The 23,652-nt window shown below is 42.9% G+C and overlaps 1 protein-coding gene across 1 annotated transcript in view; it reads left to right on the top strand.

The window, feature by feature from the left end:
- The window catches only part of C8A (complement C8 alpha chain), a 64,023-nt gene that overhangs the window by 17,732 nt on the left and 22,639 nt on the right, over positions 1–23,652 (top strand). The window contains exons 3-7 of the mRNA XM_047792371.1: positions 3,074–3,218; positions 4,183–4,330; positions 9,492–9,681; positions 12,501–12,701; positions 14,395–14,635. Coding sequence (XP_047648327.1) covers positions 3,074–3,218; positions 4,183–4,330; positions 9,492–9,681; positions 12,501–12,701; positions 14,395–14,635 — 925 coding nt within the window. The remainder of the gene's footprint in view (positions 1–3,073; positions 3,219–4,182; positions 4,331–9,491; positions 9,682–12,500; positions 12,702–14,394; positions 14,636–23,652) is intronic.

Raw genomic sequence — 23,652 nt, 5'->3', positions numbered from 1 at the left:
TTAAAACGATTAAATTCTGTTAATTATATAATTGAAAGACCATCTGAGTTTTTTTATTAATTTGTTTCTTCCTCTCAAAATTACCCAAACAAAGATGTGCATTTCTGGAAAGAAACATTATCTACTAGCTAGAAAAGAAAATTATGTCTTAATGATACCAACCACAGGCAATGGCACGGAGAAGTAAGTCCCTAGGGGAGTATCCTTACCAACCTTTCTACAACACAATGTCTTCATTATTTGATAACGACCTAGAAAATAGGGAGCCGGTGGGAATGAACCCCATGTCTGACCTATCATGCCAAGTATAGAAACCTCAGGAAGGATGATAATGGCAATAGCAGTCCCCATTTATTAAATGATTTCTATATACCAAGGACTGTGCTGATGCTTTAAATAAATCATCTTCTTATTTGATTTCTGTGGCCAGGAGTAAGTGATAGATTCTATGCTTAGGTTGCCCATTAAGAATGTGACTGAGGCTCAGTTTAAAATTCCGTCAGTCTGATTCCAACATGCCCATGAGCCTGACCACTTCACTCTACCGCCTCTCCCAGAACTTTACGGAGAGTAGTAAATGATATTAGCAGTCCTAATCCAATTCCCACCCAGTCATAATCCTTCTAGAGTAGCCCAACAGGGGGCTGCAAGAAGGATGACGATGTTGACAACTATTATTACTACGTGCATACTGGGACCATGCTGAGTGCTGATGTCTTTATACACATGTTATCACTAACCCTCAGAACACTCTCAGACCTCACTCATCTTAGAGATGAGAAAGCTGTGGGTCAGAGACGTTAAGTAACTTACCCAGGGACACAAATACCAAAAGGGGCAGAACTGGAATTCTAACCCAGCTTAAAATGGGGTGGTTAACAGTACTTAACGCCCTAGACGTGTAAGGATTCAATGAGATGAAGAGTGTAAGGTGTTTAGCCAATAGTAAGCCCTCAATAGTCGGTAGCTGTCATCACCATCACGCTGGTGATAGCAAGTCTTATAACTGATGTCATTTTTTAAGGGTGAGAAAGAGAATTGGTTCTACCTTGGCATGAGGAGCTCGCCTTTATTTACCGCATTGTGAGGTGAGAGTGTGGATAGGAAATTAAAATATGCCAGATACTCTCATATTCTCAAATTGGTCATTAATTATAATCTCTTCTCATCAAGGTTACAAACCTCTTATTGCCATTACTACCTGAGAGGCAGGGAAGGCAGATGGACAAATTTGATCCTCACCTCTTTTTGCTACCTCTTTGCTAATGAGCAGTTAAGTAATGAGCAGTGAAGTGGGTAGAAGTGGGCAAGAGGAAAGAGAGGGGGCACAACATTGCTCCATGGTTACCCACTGGAAGCATCTGGAAAAGGCCGCATTAATAATGATAATGATGTGGAAACCATTTCTGTTTTTGAAGCACCAACGATAGGCCAGGCACAGGGCTAGGTGTGCCCTCTTACCTTCTCTCACTTAGTTCTCACAAAACCCTCTCAAGGTAAGGTGTCATCACACCCACTTTACATATTAGACAACAGATACTCAGAAAAGATAAGTGACTTGCTCATGGGCAGTTGGTACATGAATCTAGGGTTTGGACCCAAGTGGGTCTAATTTTCATGATTGTGCTTGTCCAACTCTAGGACACAGGTAGAGGACTCATTCATAATTGTGACTGAGGAGGTCTATCTGACCAACCACTTCATTTTACAGGTTTGGAAACCGAGGCACAACCAGGCACTGATACTTTATACAGCAAATATGAAATAGATTCAGGTCAGGAGCTCAATTCTTTGGCTGCTCAAATCATTGCTTTTCTACTTAACTTATTAACAGTCTTGAAGGAAGGGCCTGTGGGCTGAGCCAAAGTAAGAGGCAGCTGAAAACATGGCACTGATTGACTCCCTGCATGCAGCTCTTTGCACAGCATGTCCTATTGTCATATATATATTTTTTTATCTCCTCAACTACACTCTAAGCTTTTTGAAGACAGGGATGGAAACTCAATTTCTTGGAATATCTTAGTGTTCAGCTTCCTCCTTATACACGCCCTATAGAAAACAGCATCATAAACATACTGAAACCAAGAGTGGGAGGCATTTTTATTCTTTCTTCCTTCAACAAGTATTTATTCATCTGCAGTCAAAGCTGAGCACAGGGCCTTAGCTGAGGCCTTCAGAGTTCTCTTTGTCTTTCTATCTTTTGGATGGGCTTTTTCTACATAGTAGGAAAATGATCACTTGCTACCTGCAATTTCCTATAACTTCAGCTAAAAAGAAAATATTTTTCCAATAGTTCTGAGAGAAGATTCCCAGCAAAGACTACCGTTGCCCCAGGGTTGAGTCCTGAACCAATCACAGTAACTTGGCAGATGCAGTCGCTGGTTGCCCCACTTGCTTCATACCCACACATCCCTGTGACTTAAGGGGGGACATCACCCCACCTAAACTACATGAGATATGTCACAGGGGAAGAGGGGAAGTCATAACCAGAAGAAATTCCGCAAAGGAGAAGCAACAAACATCTAAAACTGCCTTCCATGTAACTGATCACAGATGAAGTGCCAAGTGTAGGAAGCATAATAAGACATGGTCCTCCCCTTGGCAACTCTAACCCCTAGGCAAACTGTTTATAGTGAGAAAGGCAAACAAGTAGACAATCAATCACAACCTTATGTGACAAGTGCTAGGAGAGAAGGTACAGAGGGAATTGGGAATATATTATGTAGGGAAGCTTTTTCCCAAGGAGGTAAACCATGAGTCTTGAAAGATGAATAGGTACTTACTGGTTTCAGAAAAGGGAGATAGATGTCCTTGATAGAAAGTAGGAAGACCCTAGAAATATCTTGTCCAAACCTCTCATTTGATTTTAGAGGCCCTATTCAATATTCCAGCTGGTGATGGTGCCACCTCTGTTTGAGCACTACCATTTATAACACGCATCCCCTCAAAAGACAGCTTTGCAGGCAGCTCTCAATCATCAGACAGTGATTCCTTATGTTGAGCAGAGACCTGATTGCACACATCTTGGTTGATTGATAGACAATAAATGTGTCTGGTTCCAAATCTGATTTAGTACAGATACCGGAGCCTCCTGCAGCCAAACAAGTTTGGGGGAACCATCTGCAGTGGGAACGTCTGGGACCAAGCCAGCTGTCACAGTCCCACAGAGTGTCTAAGGCAAGCACAGTGTGGACAGGATTTCCAGTGTAAGGAGACAGGTGAGTAGCATTTCAACAGGATAACAGCTGGGCCTGTCAAACTTAATGTGCAAGACGGTTATCTAGGAATTTAAAAGGCAGACTCCTGAGCCCTTTTTCTAGACGCTCTCATTCTGGAGGTTTGGGATGGGGCCCAAGAATCTGAATTTTAAGCCAAGCCAGCAGCCCAAGTAATCCTGACACAAGTTTGTAGAAACATCTGTTGATTTAGAAAAGGTACAATTGACTCATCCATCCATTTGTGGAATAAATACTGAAATAAAAATAAATACATGTTATGACCAGGCAATGTAGTACCTGCTGGTGATGTGCCTGATCTCAGAGTACTCCTAGCGTCTTTGGGAGACAGATCTACAAGGAATCGGTGACAACATCCTGTGATAGCAAATGTAATGGGTATACGTACAGGGTCCAATGTACAGGCTCTCTGGCAGGGGTGCTCATATCTGCTATGGGGTGTCAGGGCAGGATGCAAAATGGTACTTGAGCTAAGACTTAGAAACTGAAAGAGTTTGCTAGGAGACAGAATGTGCAAAAGCACAGGGATTAAGGGACTTGTAATCAGTCCAGAATAAGTGCTTTGGGAAGAGAGGCAGGGGATGGGCCAAGCAGATGACCAGGGGTCAGACGGTGACATCTGGAAGCAGAGGTATGGGAGGCTCTGAAAGATGTAGAGTGGGGGATGACACAGCCAGGCCAGTATTTTAGAAAGACCCCAAGGGCTGTGATGTGGAAACTGAATTAGAGAGAGGGAACCTGGGGCAGGGTGCAAGTGCAAGCTGTGGAGGTGGGAGGGAGACAGCGAGGCTGGGAGGAGGGTGGAGGCAGTGCAGATGGAACAGGATGGAGAAGACCGAGGGGCTGTTTCAGAGGTGGAAGGACTTGGTGACCACAGACGCAGGCCCTAGGGGAGAGGGAGGGGTCTTGGAGGCTCCAGAAACACCCACAACCCTTCCTCCCTCAGGGCGCTGCCTGAAACGCCACCTCGTGTGTAACGGAGACAGGGACTGCCTGGATGGCTCTGACGAGGATGACTGTGAAGATGTCAGGATCTTCGAAGATGACTGCAGCCAGTATGACCCGATTCCGGGATCGGAGAGGGCGACCTTGGGGTGAGTCCCTGCCTGCTGGCCGTTTGGGGGCAGAGGATGATTTCAATCATGAGTATTAGGTTCAGGGGAAGAAAAGGGTCTTTGGGGGAGCATTCTCTGGAGGGCATCCATCTTGCGAGGCAGCCTTCACCATCCCCCTAAGTGCCACAGTCTGTTTGAGCTACTCTAACAAAATACCATACACTGGTGGCTTATAAACAACAGAAATTCCTTTCTCACAGTTCTGAGGCTGGATGTCTGAGACTAGGGTGCCTACCTGGTCAGGGGAGGATGTTCTTTCAGGTTTCAGACTTCTCGTGTCATCATATGGTAGATGGAGCTAAGGAGCTCTGTGGGGTCTCCTTTATAAGGGCACTAATCCCATTCCTGAGGGGTCCACCCTCATGACTTAAGCACCTCCCAAAGTTCTCCCTCTAAATACCACTACATCAGGGGTTTCAACATGTGAATTATGGGGGGATATATTCAGCTCATAACAGGTGCCTTGTCTGGTCCTATCTACATGGCATAGCTCACATTTTCCCCTCTATGTCTCTGCCCAAGTGTCCTCCTTTCACCCCTTCCCTCTCTACTGCTCATTCCTCTTGTCCCAATTCAATTTCCAAATCCCACTGAAGAAGCTACATCTTCCTTGAAGGCTTCCCTGATAGCCCCAAAGACAGCTCTTCTCTGACCCAAGTGCCCCAGTGGCCCTATTCATATTCTTCTTTGCACTGGAGTTGCTGACATAACCAAGGCTGACACTGCGACTCAAGCAAAGAAAATGGCTTGAGCATGAACAGGGTGGGGCTTGACAGTCCACTCTGCCATGGTTGACATACCCTCTCAGGCCACAGTTTCTTTATCTGTTGAGACTCAATTAACCTTGATTGTAACTTTAGCTCATTGTGTACCTTATGTTCAGGTGCAGTCCCTTGTACACAGAACACTCTTTTCTTCTGATCCCTAATAAAGTTAGTTCCGTCTTTCTGGAATATTCTTCCCCATATTCTTAACTAACTTTTTACCTAGTGTTACGTGCTGAATCATATCCCCCCAAAACTTGTATGTTGAAGCTCTAACCCCAAAAGTGACTACATTTGGAGATGGGGCCTTTAGAGGGATAACTAAAGTCAAATGAGGTCCTACAGATGGGGCCCTAATCCAATAGGACTGGCTTCTTCTAAGAAGAGGAAGAGACACCAGAGAGTGCTTACTTACCTCTCACCATGTACACAGAGAAGGGATCATGTGAGGACACAGTGAGAAGAAACCCTGTCTGAAACCCTGTCTGAAACCCAGGAAGAGAGGCCTCATCAGAAACCAAGCCTGGTGACACCTTGACCTTAGACTTCCAGCCTCCAGAACTATGAGAACATAAATGTCTATTCTTCGAGTCACCCAGGCGCTGGCATTTTGCTTTGACAGCCCAGCTAAGACACCTAGGCATCCCCTTCTCACCTCCTCTCCACACTGTCTAGCCTCCTCTCACCACCCCAGCATCCCTGTGTGTCCTCCTCTTCCAGCACTTATCCAACAGGGCATAGGCGTCTGTTCCCCAGGCTAAGGGGTCCTCATCATCTCTGCTTCTCCAGCATCCAGCAGAGACCCAAGCACATCCTCACACATGGTGTTGTTAGTTCCGTGACACTTTGTCTTTGCTTTGGGCCTTTTCCTCTAACTTGAATATAAACTCTTAGAGGGCAGAGGCTGCTCTACCTCATCTCTTTCATCTCCTCAGCCCCTAGGTCAGAGCTTTTCCTATAATAGCCTCTTTCTGAGTATTGGTTGATGCGAAACAAATCAGTATGACCAGGTGGATCTTTAGAGATGAGGAAACAAAGAGAGGTGGCAGCCATCACACAGTAACCAGGCCACATGCAGCCCACTCAAGGTCAGGTGTAGGTTCTGTGAAATGTAGCTTGCATTCATTACAGTTTAATTACATTGATTTCACAGCCCACCTACCACATAGGGCAGAAGCCTATAAGTGCATATGAAAAGATGATCAAATTTGTATTCTTTTAGACCAAAAATACCAGTTTTCTTAGACCGCCATAACCAAGTGCCACAAATGAGGTGGCTTAAGCAATAGAAATTTATTCTCTCAGGAAGCTAGAAGTCTGAAATGAAGGTGTCACCAAAACACTGTCAAATTCTGAGGTTTTAGGAGTCAGGACTTCAACAGGTAAATATTAGGAGGACAGAAATCAGCCTCTAACACCAATCAAAGGGGAGTCTTGTGGATTTTGAAAGTGACTGTGGGATGAACAGAGTACAAGCATGAAATGCTGAAATGTTGGTTTCAAAAAAATTTCCCTCCTCATTGACAAAAAGATCACAGACCATGACCCTGCTTTCAAGCGGTTCCATCAGGAGCATTTCAAATATACTTGTGGGTCGTGTGTTTTGCCCACGCTGACCACTGGAATCAGCAGAATGGACCCACCTCCACTCCCAACAACGGACATGAGGGTAGTTTTTCCATTCATCTGAAGATCTCAGAAGCCTTTCCTGATATGTTTTTCCTAACTGAGGCATTTCCTAGTTTTTAACTTTTATTTATTGTTACATAAAGAACATATGTTTTAGGTAAAAACTGAAAGTCCTCCTTCACTGTCCCCTCTGCTCCCATCCACTCACCCTCTCTCACTTTCCTCTGTGGAGCTGATCCTTGTTAACAGTTGGCTAGAGGTACTTCCAGATCATGGTAAAATGCATTGATGATATTCACTGTATGGCAAGATACATATATGTACTGAGCATTATAGACATAAGTATATTTTACATAAATGGAATCATACTATACATATCATCTGTGACTTATTATTATTTTTTTTTTGCTTAGTACATTTTGGAAACTCCCTCCCCCAATATCTTCTACCATCTTCTTCTAAGCAACACAGTGTTGCATAACAGGGGTTAGCAAACAGTGGCCCAAAAGGCAAGTTCAGCCTGCTGTCTGTTTTAAAGTAACGTTTCATTGAACACAGCTTTTGCTCTATAATGGAAGAGTTGAACAGTTGCAACAGAAACCTATATAGCCTGCAAGGCCTAAAGTTCTTACTATGCAGCCCTTTGTGAGAAAAATGTATCCCAAATCTTTTTCCTATTGTACAACTATGTGATAATTTATTTACTTACTTCCTACTGAAAGATAATTAGATTGTTTCCCATTTTGTCCTCTTATAAGGAGTGCTGCAATGACCATTCTTATACATATATTTTTGGACATGTGTGTGAATATTTCTGCATAGCACATTTTCAAAAAGTGGTAGTTCTCTCTTTTTATTGTCTCTGGGGCTTCTGCAATCAGATTTTCCAAATTTATGTAGGTTTTACTTAGGGTTAGAGGTTACAGTATAGTTTTAGGGCTTACCGGTTTTTTTCCCCTTTGGCCCATTAGAGAGCCTATACTTATAAGCTATAGGCAGAAATACATTCCACAGGGAGAAAGATAGAAGCTGCAGGGTAAAGAGAAAGAACCCAGATTGCAGTGTCAAAAAAATGATCTAGGAAAAAAAATCCAGCTGTGACTATAGGCAAATTACTTAATTTTTCTGAGCTTCAGTTTTTTGCATTTGCAAAATTGTCATGAGGTTGAAAGCTAATGTATGCTAAATGTCTGGTAGAGTGTGTATTTAATTCATCATTGCTATTATTACATCACTTCCACTAATATGAAGAAAGAGATGGAGAAAGAAAGAGCAGAAGGAACTTAACTTACATTGAATTTCGACTATGTGCCAGGTGCTCTATAATTACCCACTTATTCCTTCAAAATAGATTTTATTCACAATTATTCCCCTGCTCATCTGCCTTTGTGCCTTTTCACAGAGGACATAAACAAACATGACAAATGCTATGCCACAGGCAGTCTGAATGTCATGGGAACACAGAGAAGGGACAACTGTCTGTCCAGGATAATCAAAGAAGGTGGTGCAGTGGAGGCAACATTTGACTTGGGTCTTAAAGGCTGAACAGGAGTTTGGGAGGCAAAGACACGCAATCATTTTATTATCTACAACATCAGAGGCTTGGATTGTTAGGTCTTAGACCTCTTAGCCAACATTAAATGTTTGTGTTCTGTTAACTTTCTCTTTTTAGGAAAGAGAAGCTATCTTTCACCTGTATAACATTCTTTTTACCTAAATACAGTCAAACCATTCATGACCTAAAACAGAGACCTTGGGCAGCTAGATATGAAATACCCCAGAGAGGGACATATTGGAAAATCTTTCAAGAAAGGTATTGGGCAAAGGGAAGTGAAGTATCATTGCTGAGTGCCTAATACGCAGTATCAACTCTACTTCTGTCTTACTTTAATACTCCCATTTAGACTTCACAAAACCCACCAGAGGTAGCTGTAGGATGTCTGTTCTCCAAATGAGGAAAATGAATTTCAGAACATTTCTAGACTGTGTCCAAAATCACGCAGCTAGTAAAAGAGGGCTGGGAAGGAAGCAGAAGTCACCCGGACCTCACACTGTGCTCCCTCTGACACCCCACACTGTCTAGATGACAATGACCTTTCCAAGGATTAGATCCTCAGCTTAGTGCTATAAACTACACCCAATATTTCAAATTTTTTTAGCAGCAGAGTCCTTTTCTGAAATAATACTAGCAGAAACAACAGCAATATTTCTCTAGTACTTTGTACATGCTAAGCACTGTTATGATTCCCTTACGTGATTTATCTTATGTTTAACTCTGTGAGGGCAGTAGTATTTGATGCTTTTTTTTTATACATAACTAAACTGAGGCACAGAGAGGTTAAATGGGCTGCCCAAGGTCACACAGTTACATGTGGCAGAGATGGGAAACAGGTCCAGACTGTCTGGTTCCTGTGCTTACTTAGACTCTTGATAATTATGCATATTTTTCTTTAGTTTATTCAACAAATATTTAGGGGTGCCTCCTGTATGGGAGAACTCAGATGCTGAATGGAGCTGTCTGGCTGATCTGGTTTAAGGGAAACTGGGGGCCCCAGCCCAGTCCACTCAGTCTCCCAGTGTTAGCCAAAGTGATCCTTAAGGTACTTCGAGGAACCCTAGGACTCCACAAACCACAGTTGGAGAAACCACTGCCCAGTCCCCCAGCCATGTCGTCTTCCAGAGGATATTTGGGACATCTTTGCCTTTTCAATGTGCTCTCCCAGAAGCTGCTTGCCTTTTCCACCCAGGTACAATATTCTGACCCAGGAAGAAACGCAGAGTGTGTATGATGCCAGGTATTATGGGGGCCAGTGTGAGACTGTCTACAACGGGGAGTGGAGGGAGCTTCGGTATGACCCTGCCTGTGAGCGTCTCTACTATGGAGATGATGAGAAGTACTTCCGGAAACCCTACAATTTCCTGAAGTACCACTTCGAAGTAAGTCTCAACAGGGATGTTCCTAGGCTGCTGGGTGACGGCAAGGACGGGGAGCCTGTGGGTGGAGATGGATGCCTCACTTTGGAAGATTCCCCATGAGGCTTGCTGGTGGCTGAAGGTCCCGTTGCACCTGCCCCCACACATGTTCAGTGCAGAAGAGACAAGGGTGGGGCCGGAGGGCTGCATACTATACATAGGACCCCCACAATCTGCTAGATCTGGGCCAAAATCAATAAAAGAGATTAGGACCCTATTTTCTGGGTTGCTGGTCAGAAGCGCTATTTCTAGGCTGTGGCTCTATTAGAATAGAAATATGTCAGGGAGTTCCCGTCATGGCAAAGTGGAAACGAATCCGACAAGGAGCCATGAGGTTGTGCGTTCAATCCCTGGCCTCACTCAGTGGGTTAGAGATCCAGTGTTGCCGTGAGCTATGGTGTAGGTCGCAAACACAGCTCGGATCTGGCACTGCTGTGGCTCTGGCATAGGCTGGCAACTACAGCTCCAGTTAGACCCTAGCCTGGGAACATCCATATGCTGCGGGTGCGGCCCTAAAAGGACAAAAAGACAAAAACAAACAAACAAACAAACAAACAGTATGTCAGACCATGAGCAGCTCACTGCCCCTCCTGGGCGCAGCTTCGTAAGATGTAAAGTGGGGCAGGATAGGAGGGGGCTGAGGGTCCTCAGACCTGTGGCCCCGTGTTCTCAGAGCAGGTGCTCACTGATCACCTTCATCTCTCAGCCTGCTGCACATGATTTTATTTGAAGAAAGGGTTCTGCTCTTAAAAAGGGCTTGCAAAATGCTCATGATCCCCAAGATTCTCCCCATCTCTAAAATGTCATGGTCTCTTGGCCACCGTGTAACTCACGACCAGCTCCAGAGCCTGCTCCTGACCATTCATTTCCTTACCCCTCCCCGTCTGGGTGAGCCGTCCACACAGCAAAGGTCACCAGATGCTTGCCATGCGCCATATCTTCTACTTTCACAGAAGTTCTCCCACTTGAATCCTCATCACAGGACAATGGGATAGATATTCTAATTGGTCCATTGCAGACATTAAAAACCCCCAGAGACTTAGAGGAATAAAGTGTCAGGTCCAAAAGGTGGCAGAGACAACATTCAAATCCAGATGTGTCTGAATTGAGCCTGGCTATGAGTCATTTAGAAGGGAGGATAGATGATGCAAATTATATCTATGTAGCATACACATTCCACCTACATTCTATCTATAGAGAGAGATGATAGGATTCCAGGACTCTGAAAAATTATTCACTTACATCCCTCTCCCCCAAGTTCCCCAAGAGAAAAGTATTGACAGGGGACAAGGCCAGGCTTATAGAGTCTGTTTTTTAAAAGTTGGCTCTCACTATTCACAATAGCCAAGACATGGAAGCAACCTAAATGTCACTCAGTAGATAAATGGATAAGGAAGATGTGATACACACACATGCACAAACAATGGAATATTAGCCATAGAAAAGAATGAAAGAATGCCATTTGCAGCAACATGGATAGACCTAGAGAATATTCTACTTAGTGAAATAAATCAGAGAGAGATAAATACTGTATGCTATCACTTACACGTGGAATCTAAAAAATAATGCAAAAAACAAAAATTAATGCAAATGCAAATTAATATATTCATTAATGCAAATGAATATATGTACAAAACAAACTCACAGACATAGAAAACAAACTTATGGTACCAAAGGAAAGGGGAGGAGAGAGGGATAAATTAGGAATATGGGAGTAACAAATACACACCACTCTACAGAAAATAGATCAACAGCAAGTGTATACTGTATAACACAGGGAACTATATTCAATATCTTGTAATAACTTAGAAAAGACTCTGAAGCTGCACACATGAAACTAACACAATATTGTAAATCAACTATAGTTAAATTGAAAAAAAGAAGAAGAAGAAGAAGAAGAAGAAGCTGGATCTCCCTGCCCCCCGCCCCACTGTCACCTCTGCAATCAGGCCAAGAGTAACCTGAGCTGGAAGATGTAGATGACACCATTTTCCTAACCTCAGAGACAGTCCAGGGCCTACCTGCCAGGCAGGATAGACTAGGCCATGCTGTGGCAACCAAGGATTCTGAAATCTCAGTGCTTTAAAGCAGCAAAGCCCTGCTTATACTACTCGCCTGTCCTAAGGTGGAAAGGAAACTCTCATCGTCACAGACACTCAGGACCAAAACTAATGGAGCCTCCATCTCAACACATGCTCCTGTAATGGCAATGCAGACTAACACACCAGGCACAGGCCCCTAACCCTTGCTTCCTTGTCTCAAGCAAGGCCCAAGACCACACCTCAGGTCAAGCTGGTAGAAAAATGTAATCCTATGGTGTGCCTGGAATGAAATAACCAAGCATGAGTGGGTAGCATCTGAATTTACCTCTGCCTAGAACCTTCACCACCTGCATGCCTTCCTCTGACCCTTTGCCCCCAGGTCCATGCCCTTTGACCCTTTCCTCCCAGGTCCATGCCTAGACATGGCTTTATGCATCTCTCCACTGCAGAGCCAAGTGACCCTTTCTATAGGAAGGATAAGCCTGTGGGAAAGAAATCCACATTCAGGACAATCCAGCATTTTATCAGAGTCATGTGTGTGTGTCTAAACATTTTTATCGGTACTACTCAACACTAAATATTATGTATTTCTATCTATTAATAAGTATCAATTTAGAATAGCCTTTTAAAGAATTATTTCTAATAATCTGAAACTTTAGATATTTTACAAAGCAAAGATTTAAACATTAAATATAGATTGCACTTCTGTGTACACACAGGCTAACATCTGTTTCCTTTCAGGCCCTGGCAGATAGTAAATTTTCCTCAGAGTCATACGATGATGCAAACGACCTTCTTAAAAAAGTAAAAAATGAGAAGTCTGTGTCAGCTGGAGTGACCCTTGGTATAGGCCCTACAGGTGGCCCATTTACAGCAAATGTGGGCTTATCAGGGTCACGAGAGTCTGCGTTCTTGAACAAGCTAAGCAAGTATAACGAGAAGGTACTGAAACACAATGCCCATGCATTCCGTAATCTACGCCAAGCACGTATTACCTTAACTGCATTAAAAAGTACAGTAGTAATTGAACCTTTATTTGCTCATGTAATTGGAAATGTCTGATCAGTGGTAATCATGTTTGTTTTTCGTATTACGCTTCTGCACACAGAATCATCACAAAGGGAATAAAATTGCACGATAAGACTAGTACTCTTATCACTTTCCCCATCCTTTTTCATGGTTACCTGGAGCATATAGGGAAAGACTGAGAATGGTAATGTCTTAAAGAGAAACAGCCGAGCCCTATAAACTAGACTTAGAAAAATTCTATAGCATGCCTTGCTTTTCCAAATAGATTGGAGGGCTGCCCCGCTCAATGAATCTCTCCTTTAGTCATCATACATTTACTGTTAACTGCCTATTGTCTTGATAGGTCAGGTAGTGCTTCCTTGAGGAAGTTAGGAAGTCTGTCTAAACTCAGATCTGAAGACTAGTGCAATATGTCTGGATGAAGGGAGGCACAAGCTCACAGAAGGTGGTTCTAGACCTGGGAAACAGCTTGTGCAAAGGCCTGGAGATGAGATACTTCCTCATACACATTGGGGATTGAAAGTACTTCTGCTGAAGCACAAGATGGGCAGGGAAAGCAGGGAGTGATGAGGATGGAGAGATAATCAGGAACCAGCGAAATATTTACCGAATTGATCAGAAATTTACCAAAAAAGCCTCAATACATTGATATCAGAACTGGGAATTTAGCTAGGGCTCAAAAAATTATTTTGGATGAAAAAAAAATACAGTTATAAAAATTAACGTACTCAACAAACATAAATTACATTCTGGACCATAAATAAGCTATTGATCTGAAAGTATCGTTCTGAGATCTGGCTATCCCAGATTCAGATGGACTTTTCTAAAAGGAGGTGGCCTCTTCCATTTTTCACTGTTACCTTAGGTCAAGGTTTACATTCCCTGCAAATAAAGGCTCATACCTGACCTTTTCCTCTTAACCCTCCTCTTAAGTCAACCCAAACTCAACCTGGTCCTGTTTCTTTTTTATTACACCAGGACTCTGCTTTCCTTGGTTACTTAACAGTAAAAGATTACCACTAGAAGGTCAGCTCCATGGGAGCAGAGGCCGATCTCATTCAAGATCATGTCCTCTGCACTTAGTGAAATGCATGTGACGAGAGGCACTGATAGGTACTTGTTCAATAAATCCAATAAATTATATTGGCATTTTTCCATGTCATCACAAATATTTCTAAGCCTAATTTTGAATGGATACCTAATACTTGTGTAGGAGGGTGCATAATCCAGAGCTTTAATTAGAGCAGGGAGAGATGTGGAGGTGAGAATGGACTAGGGCTGGGATAGAGGCAAAGAACATGGTGAAACACGTTGTAGTAACGAACCCAGTGAGAGCTGATGAGAACTTGCCCTGGACAGGGGCCAAGGGAACAGAGGTCAAGGTGTGGGAGAAGAAGCCAGCCACACACAGGTATCTAATATCTGCTTGCAAAATGTAAATGTAATAATACCCCATTATATGTATTTATGTTCACACAGTTATAGGTAAATATAGATACATTTCCCACAGGTACTAAATGCTGACCTTTTGCATTAGCCTATGTGGTAAAATGTATCCTCTCTTTGTTCTTTTCTCTCATTCAATGGCGGTGGTTGATGCTGGCAGAAATATAGCTTCATCAGGATTTTCACAAAGGTACAGACTGCTAGTTTTAAGATGAGGAGGGACAATATTATGCTGGATGAAGTTATGCTGCAGTCATTAATGGAGCTTCCGGAGCAGTACAATTACGGCATGTACGCCAAGTTCATTGATGACTACGGCACCCATTATATAACGTCTGGATCGATGGGTGGTGTTTATGAATATATCCTGGTGCTTAACAAAGAAAATATGGCAAAATCTGGTAAGTAGAACAGACCCTTGATGCACACGGGGGTCCATGCATACACCACACGTGGTTTTCTATTTTCCAGGCACTGACTGGAAGCCATACCTGATCTCATTCAGTCTCCATGACAACTCAATAAGGTAGCATTAGTATTATTATTTACAGGGACTTGTGGCCCAAAAGGGTGAAAGGACTTGCCAGGAAGCACCACAAAGAGAATTTGAACTCAGACTTATCTGCTCTACAAACCATGTTTTGTTTTGTTTTTAACCAGTTGCCTCTTTAATAATAAAGGCTCTCTGGGGGTTTGCTATTTAAAATGTTAAGGAAGTGGAACTGCCATCCAAAGAGTCAGTGTTGGCAGAAACCTGGAGTCACCCCAGATCCCTCCTTCCCCTCCACCCCTGTGGATATCTAAGACCCTTCAGTTCCCTCTCCTGAATAGTCTCATCCACCCCTCCTTCTGCAGCTGCTCCTGCAGTGGTAGGCTGGATTCTCCTCTTTCACTCATTACTGCGTCTGCTCCCTGGTTCTCTCACAGAGAAGACTTACTCCTTCTGATCCATTCTCAGCAAGGGCCACCAGAAGGATCTTTCTCTTTCACAAATCGAATGATATCACCAATCAGTGAATGGCTAAGAGTAAAGTCTAAACTCCTTAGATTGGCATCAAGAGCCATTATGGTCTCACTCCAAAGGGCTAGAGCAGTTCTTAAAGTGTGGACAGCAGCATCAGCATCACCTGGGAACCTGTTAGAAATGCAAATCCTCATGCTCCCACCCCAAGTCAGCTAAAGCAGAAATTCTGGGAGTGAGCCTAGCAGTCTGTGTTTTGTTCTTTTTTGTTTTTGTTTTTTGTCTTTTTTGCCTTTTCTAGGGCCACTCCCTGGGCATATAGAGTTCCCAGGCGAGGGGTTGAATCAGAGCTGTAGCTGCCAGCCTACACCAGAGCCACAGCAACTCGGGATCCAAGCTGTGTCTGCAACCTACACCACAGCTCACGGCAACCCCGGATCCTTAACCCACTGAGCAAGGCCAGGGATCAAACATGCAACCTCATGGTTTCTAATCGGATTCGTTAACCACTGAGCCATGACAGGAATGCCCATAGCAGTCTGTTTTGATGAGTGCTCCAGTGATTCCGGCACTCAATACAATCTGCAAAACACTGACCCAGTCAATGAGCAGTATAGTGTGAGAGATGTGTATCCGTATTTCAAAGCCAAGTTCAACTTCCAGGTTTCAGGAAGCTTCTCTGGTTCCACCAGCCCAGACTGGCCACTTCCTCCCTTCAACATATTTATAGAATTGACACTGTTTAGTCTTTCAAAAACGATTTTCCAAATGTTAGTTTTCCTCTCCTCATCTAGATAGCAAGATCCTTGAAAGTAAGCAACGTGTCTGATACTTTTCTGACTCTTCAAGACTCAACGGAGAGTTGAGTACATAGTGAATGAGCAAAACATGGCATTTGAAAGCAAGCATTAATTTAGATTCCTGGCTAGCATCATTCTTTACTTCATCCATCTATCCATATATTCATTATTTCATAGTTCAGATATCTACTGAGTATCTATTATGTGTTCATGCTGGGAACACAAAGGTGAGCCAAGCTAAATAAAGTCTCCATCCTCTTGCAGCACAATACTTTGCAAACTGCATATTGAAACCCAATAATAGGTCTTAAAATCAATGTACAGATCACAAACATTTCAGACAACAACAACACAGACCAGAATGGAAAATACCTTAGTGGGTTGTAAGCAGTGAAGATAAGGCATTGCTTCAAGAAACTTTTTCCAGTTAAAGATATGTAGGTGTAGACAGAGTCAGGATATAAAATAAACAGTTCAGGATGGATAAGTATAAAAAAAGAGTTAGAAAACTTAATTCAAGTGGATCTTTTTAGAGTCATCCAAAACCATGAGGGAGGACAAAGATCTAACATTTGTTAAGTACGTACTAAATTCTAGGTACTTTGCGTATATTTTCATTTAATTTTCTGGACAATATTTGGAGGTTGGTGTTATCAAAGTGTTAGCCCCAGCAATGAGGCTCCTCAGGGAAGTTAATTACTTGGCTGGGGGCTGCAGGAAGCTGGCATCAGAGCCCTGGACCTATGGTCTTTCCACCATGTGGTCATGGTAGAGCCTTTCATTTGGGCTCTGTCTTTGGTGTTGGATTACTAATTAATTGCCTGGGGTATCTGAAGCCCCTCCTCTTTAAAATCTGTGAGGCAGAAATGGGCTTCCAATGTGGTTAATATTCAAAAGGAACCCACCAACGAATTGTCCCAGGAATAATTACCTCAGCTCTGTTTATAGAAAACCATATGTCGATAATAGCACAATTTGCTATTTGTGAAGAGCTGATTTTCTATAAATCTGGAAAGTTAGTGTTGCTTTTCTATAAATATGGAAATGTGCTAATCATCACCTCATCTGCTGGAGACCGCTAATAAATCAGAATGCCATTTACATATTAACCTACAAAGAACAAAAACATCTACCTTCCTCCCCTTTGACAAACAGAATCATGCACCCCCTCACTCCATGTTTGATGTGTGTCTAATTTTCTCTCTGTCTCGTTCTCATCCTCCCTCCCACTCCCTTTCTTTCTAGGTGTTTCTCTCTCTCCTCTTTGTCAGTGTCTTTTTCTCTCTGTGTATCTTTGATCTATATGACTTTAACAATATTTATATTCTATTAAGTGCTTGTTTCTAAGAAACACCCCGTGTGGTACCCTTTCAGGTCCTCAAAGAGCAAAGCTTGGAATGGAATGATTTAAGCACACACACTGGCTGGTTTGCTCTGGGGGAATCTTTTGTCCTTTGGTTCACCTCAGATCCTCTGTGGGTTTGTCCCAGAGGATGTGTGCAAGGCTGTTTTCTTCTAATGTATCCTTTAGATAAAATGCTTTTCCCCCAAACACGGTGTGAAACCATGCATCAAAAATCAAGGGACATCTTGGATGTTGGGGAGGTGACGCTAGACTTCAGTGGGACCCTAGACTTTCCTCAAGGGCTGCTGCTGACAGCTTTCTACCTCCTACAGGAATCAGTATGGTTTGGGGCTTGAATTTCTAGATTTAGATTTTTTTTCCCTTCATCCCTTCTTTGGAGCTCCTATTATTCATCTTTGTATAAAGATAGGACAGAGAGAATAGAGCATTCTCCATCTGGCTTCTCTGGAGTCTGGCCCTATTACAGAGCTGATAATTTACCCAGGGCAGGTCAAGTACTTCAGTGATACTGTTCCATTCATGTGTGTTTCCTGCCTTCTTTTGTGTGTGCTGTGCTGTCAGCCTCTGAAGCGCCTTCCTATCTTGCCAACCTGATAGATTTCAAGTTCTCTTTCTGAACCCTGCATTCCCACCTCTGTGAAACCTACCCTGATGTCCCTCTGCCCATCCTTCCATAGTTTTGTTCATTCAGACATGCCTTCATCGACCCTGCTTATTGAGTATATACAACATGCCCTGTAAACAAAATTAATGTGGTTCTCATAATCGCAAAGCTTACAATCTAGTGGAGGAAACTAAATAAACAGCCCAAACTCCAGAAATCACCCTTGGTTCCACCTTTACTTCCTGCCCCTCATCAGCGGGTTCTGTTATCTTTACGTCTAAAGCATCTGTAGCTTCTGTCTTCATCTCCATTACCATCTAAGTAGTCCAAATCACTAGCATCTTTCATTTGACCACTGCTAGAGTGTTATGGCTTTGCTTTTCTTTTTTTTTTCCTGTTTTCCTTTCCATTCTTTTTTGTTCTTTCTTTCTATTCTTGTCTTATTATTGTCATCATTGCTCTTCTGCTTACACTCTAACACACCAAGCTTATTTTTCACCTACATTCTCTCTGCCTGGGCTCCCTGTCCTTCTGATGTTTGAACAGATATATGCTAACCATTCAGATCTCAACTTAAATGCCCGCTTTTCAGAAAGGCCTTTTCGGACGATGTAGCAAATCCCTCTTTGTGACAGCACCCTATTTTAACTCTCAGAACATCACTACCTATTTAGTAATTACTATGTTACCATGCTTGTTTATTGTCTATCTCCTCCTTCTTGTATGCAAGTTCTGTGAGCATGGGGACCACATATGGTTTGTTCCCTGCTGTATATTCATTTTCTCGAACAGTGTTTGACACATGGTAGGGCCTTCATAACTTTTGTTGAGTGAGGGAATGAATGGATAAATATATAATTGCAAATTGTGATTAGAGTCATGTGGAAAATGAACAGGTTGCAGAAACAGAATACCTATGGAAGGAGAGGAGATATTCACCAAGTTTAGGATGATCTGGGACACTCTCTTGAAGGGATGAAATTCAAACAGAGATGGGATCCAAAGGAAGGAAGGAGACTCCAAAGATAAGAGGGAAGATGTCCCGGGCAGAGTAGACAGGCTGGCGTGTTTGAGAACTGAAATAAGGACTGTGTGGCTGTGTGGATAAGGGAGCGTGGCAGGAGGTGAGGTTGGAAGATGACGTGGTAGGTCTTGCTGGCCATGGTAAAAAGCATGGACCGTGTCTGCAGGGACATGGGAAGCCACTGAAGGGTTATTAGCAGGGCAGTGCCATGGTCTAATCTCTGCATCAGTAGATCATTCCACTGCTATGCAGAGCACTGATTACAGGGTGTGAGACTGGACTCTGGGAATGTAGTTGGAAGACTCTTGCTGATATCCAGGTAAGGAATAAAGAATGGAGATGAAAGATTATGATGGATTTGAGATATATTTTGAAAGCAGAGTTTAGATAATTTGCAGCTGGCTTGAGTGTGAGTGAATTGTGAAGTGTAAATACTCCTAAATTATATGTCTACCACACACACACATGCGCACACACACACACACACACACATACACACATTAGGGCAAGAAGAACATGATGACTTTGCCTGGGAGGACCAGCTTCCTGGAAGGGATGCCTCCAGGTATTTGGAAAGATGTCAGGGATTCTGGAGCCAAGAGAAGAATCCAGTATATGTGGACTATATGTATAATTCATACACTATACTAATTGTAATTACCCATGTTTGTCTCATCTACTAGATGATGAACTAGATCCACCCCCTTTTTTTTGGCTAATGTAGATAGGTCCTGACATATTTGGCTCAGCTTCTGTGCGCTTAGCCTCTTAAAATGCAACATGAAACAGCCTTTCTTATCAGTTAAAGAATCCAAGAAGTCTGAGAGGATATCTCCATCAGGGATGCTGGGATAGAAACCATGCATGGAATAGAAGGTAAACAAATAGTCCTCAATGCTCTAAACACTCCTGATTCTACAGTTTGGGGCCATATTGAAAGGGCTCTGGAAAGACCTTACAGGAAATGACTTCTGTTGACCCTCTGCTTATGAAGAAAGCCAGTAACATTGTGTGGCCCCCATAAGAGCCAGCAGGCAGTGTGGTAGTAGAAAGAGTTCTTTTTACAAAGATATCTTTGCTTTTCAGGTAGGTTCTGCCACTTAAAAGCGAATACTTTGGAAAAAAATAAAATAAAAGCTAATATATCACATCTCTGAGTCTCAGTTTTCCCATAACTAATAGACTACTTCAAAAGGCTGTTGTGAGAATTAACCAAGAATTTTTACAAAAGCACTGTGACAAATAAAACATGGTCTAAGCAATAGTTACTATTACGGATTACCATTTGAAGTGGGGTCAGCAAGCAGCAAAATCATGTGATCAAAGTCTGTGGAATGAAGAAATATGCTGATGACCTGGTAGCAAGGAATCCACCCTTCAGAGTCAGACACATCTGGGTGGGGGTCTTGATTCCACCGTTTAGTAGTCGCATGACCTTGATCAGCACATTCCTTCCTCTGAACCTCAGTCTTTTCAAGACCCAAATAGGAATGATAACAGGGATTTGTTTGAGAGTAATTCCAAGTACATCTTGCATGGGAAGTGTTTAAATAGATATGTTTTCCCTTTAACGCAGGATATTAGCATAGCTTAGGGTTTGGAAACATAGGTTCTGTCACTTATTAGACATGCGATTACTGGCAGATTAATTAAGCATTTTAGGTCTTAATTTCTTCATCTGTTAAGCTGGAAGTATTAATGGCATTCAACCCATAGAGTAATTGTGAGGAATAAGTGAATTTATCCACATAAAATATTACAGTGTAATACTCAGATTCTGGTGAGAACTCAGTAAGCATCAATTGCTGAAAGAGGTTCTAATTCAGATTCCTTGGCTTCAAATCTCATCTCCACCACTTATCAACCATGTGACCTTCCGGCAAATTAACCTCTTCACGCCTCAGCTTCCTGTTCCTCAAAATGAGACAATGACAGTAGATCCTTCGTAGAATCGTTATGAATAGTTAATGAAACAATCTATGTGATCAGGTGGCCCAGTGCCTGGTAAGTTTTTAAATGGTACCTTTTTTTTTTTTTTTTTGTCTTTCTGTCTTTTCTAGGGCCACGCCTGAGGCATGTGGAGGTTCCCAGGCTAGGGGTCTAATCAGAGTTGTAGCCACCAGTTTAAGCCAGAGCCACAGCAACGCCAGATCCGAGCCGTGTCTGCGACCTACACCACTGCTCATGGCAACGCAGGATCCTTAACCCACTGAGCGAGGCCAGGGATCGAACCTGCAACCTCATGGTTCCTAGTCGAATTTGTTAACCACTGAGCCATGACGGGAACTCCTTAAATGGTACCTATTAGTGCCGTACTATGTTGACACTATTATCACCACATGTTTATTATTCCCAGCTTTCAAGTTTTTAACTCTATAATGTTAACTCTCCTCTCGTGTGTAAATTGGAGATAATAAGACATCCTATCTCATAGCGCCCTGCAATTACTCTGCTCTGAAACACTGTTTAAATGGAAGAGAAATTATTATCATTGTGTCCAGCCTGCAGCGGCCAGAATTTTTGCTGTAGACGTGGAGCCTCAGCAATCATGCCTCCTCCCCCATCTGCCCATTTTTAAATCAAGGTCATTCATTTCTGTCCCTAGAACTTCATCCAGTTTTGGAGGGACCATTCCTCCCTTTGGTCAAGGTCACTGTGAATTCTCATCACTATCTCAAAGTGCCTGTATTCCATCATTCCTCCCTGTGATGGATGCCAGATAACAGTGACCCTTGTAAAGACCCTTCCAGTGAGAAGACAGTACATTCAGCCCATCATTGATCATCACCCTCCAGCTATGGTCCTTGGACCAACTGGTCTACCACCTAAAACAATGGGTAGAAAAAGCCACAGGGATATGACTGATATCTCACAAAAGTTAATGTCAGTTATAGTTCTACATTCTGTTCCTCCATCTTCCTTCCCTCTACTTATTCATCCCTTTAGCTTTTTATTCAACAAATATTAAGTAAGCACACATAACATGGTAAGAACCGTCTAGATTCTATCATGGGTCCTCTTACCTCATATGGAAGGTAATGGGGTTTCTGTCATTACCAAATTATGATCTCTACATAGATTATATCTATAATCTATAGATTATAGATTTTACAAATGAGGAAAACTAGTCACTGAAAGATAAAAATGACACATCCAAGGTGACACCACTAGTTAGAAGCAGAAGGAGCTTTGAAATGAGGATTTCTAATTCCCAGTTCAATGCTTCTTGTGGATATTGATTTCATTATTTTTTTAAACTATGAAACTGCTTGTGATAACTTTAAAAGTGATTAAATTAGGTTTTAAAAATAATTACGGAAGTATTATACTCACTATTCACTCTAAAGGACAGTATTGGGTCAGTTTGGCCATTGATTGGGAATTGTAGCAGAGAATTGTTAAAGGTTAAACTGACCAGCTTCCGACGTTCTGTTCTGAAACTCAGGTACATTCCCAGAGCCAGGAACAAACATGGTGTGCTGGCCTTCAGGGCACTTAAGGATGCAAACTCATAGACTAGGAAAAGTATGTAAGCCAGCAATGGCAGGTGGTTTTTGTTTGTTTGTTTGTTTGTTTGGTCTTTTTGTCTTTTTAGGGCTGCACTTGCAGCATATGGAGGTTCCCAGGCTAGGGGTCCAATCGGAGCTGTAGCTGCTAGCCTACGCCATAGCCACAGCAACCTGGGATGCAAGCCATGTCTGTGACCTACACCACAGCTCACGGCAACACTGGATCCTTAACACCCTGAGTGAGGCCAGGGATTGAACCCACATCCTCATGGATGCCAGTTGGTTGGGTTCGATAATCGCTGAGCTACGACAGGAACTCCCAGACGGTTTTAATAGCAAATGCTACCAGGACCGCTGAGCTGAGGATTGTGACACCGGATACAGGTCAGCCAGAAAGTACTGTGGTCAGTTAGTGATGTCTGTTAGAGGCAGAGGCTGACCCACAGTAGAGCCTCAGGGTCTTTCTAGCTGGGGTAGTAAAGAATCCTCAGTCCCAAGCATCCCCTGGAGCTTTTCCTTACACTCTGCAGATCCAGGTGGATTCCTAAAAGGTCCGAGCTGGGACTGAGAGCCCCTGGGCTGCAGCATGTGGAAGTTGCTATAGGGATAGAATTGGAGCTACCAGATGCCTGCCTACACCACAGCCACAGAAATGCAGGATCTGAGCCATGTCTATGACCTACACCACAGCTCATGGCAACACCAGATCCTTTAACCACTGAGCGAGGCCAGGAATTGAACCCGCATCCTCACGAGGACTAGTCGGATTTGTTTCTACTGAGCCACAATGGGAACTCCCTGGGCTATGTCTTTTCTATTCCCTTCCTAGACTGAGACAGAGGCTGCCCAGATGATTAAGCTATGTATAGAGAATAATTGGGGTGAGATAGGTGTATAATTTAAGTCCCTCAATTTTTTTTTCATATGTTCCATCACATTTATCTATTATTGCTGTTATTTGCTTACAACTCTCTTTCAGGAAGATTCTGAGTGGAGCATTTTCCCTTACTAGCCAAAGCTGGAGTCAGAAAACAATCTCCAAGGAAAATCCTGCTGATAATCTAATCTCCAACCATTTATCCATCCACCTAGTAAACACAGAGAGTCCATGATTTCCAGGGACACAAGGGTGAAACACATAGATCCCCACGCTG

Source organism: Phacochoerus africanus, chromosome 8, assembly GCF_016906955.1.
Source record: "Phacochoerus africanus isolate WHEZ1 chromosome 8, ROS_Pafr_v1, whole genome shotgun sequence".
NCBI lineage: Eukaryota > Metazoa > Chordata > Mammalia > Artiodactyla > Suidae > Phacochoerus > Phacochoerus africanus.
This window is presented reverse-complemented; position numbering and strand designations above follow the sequence as displayed.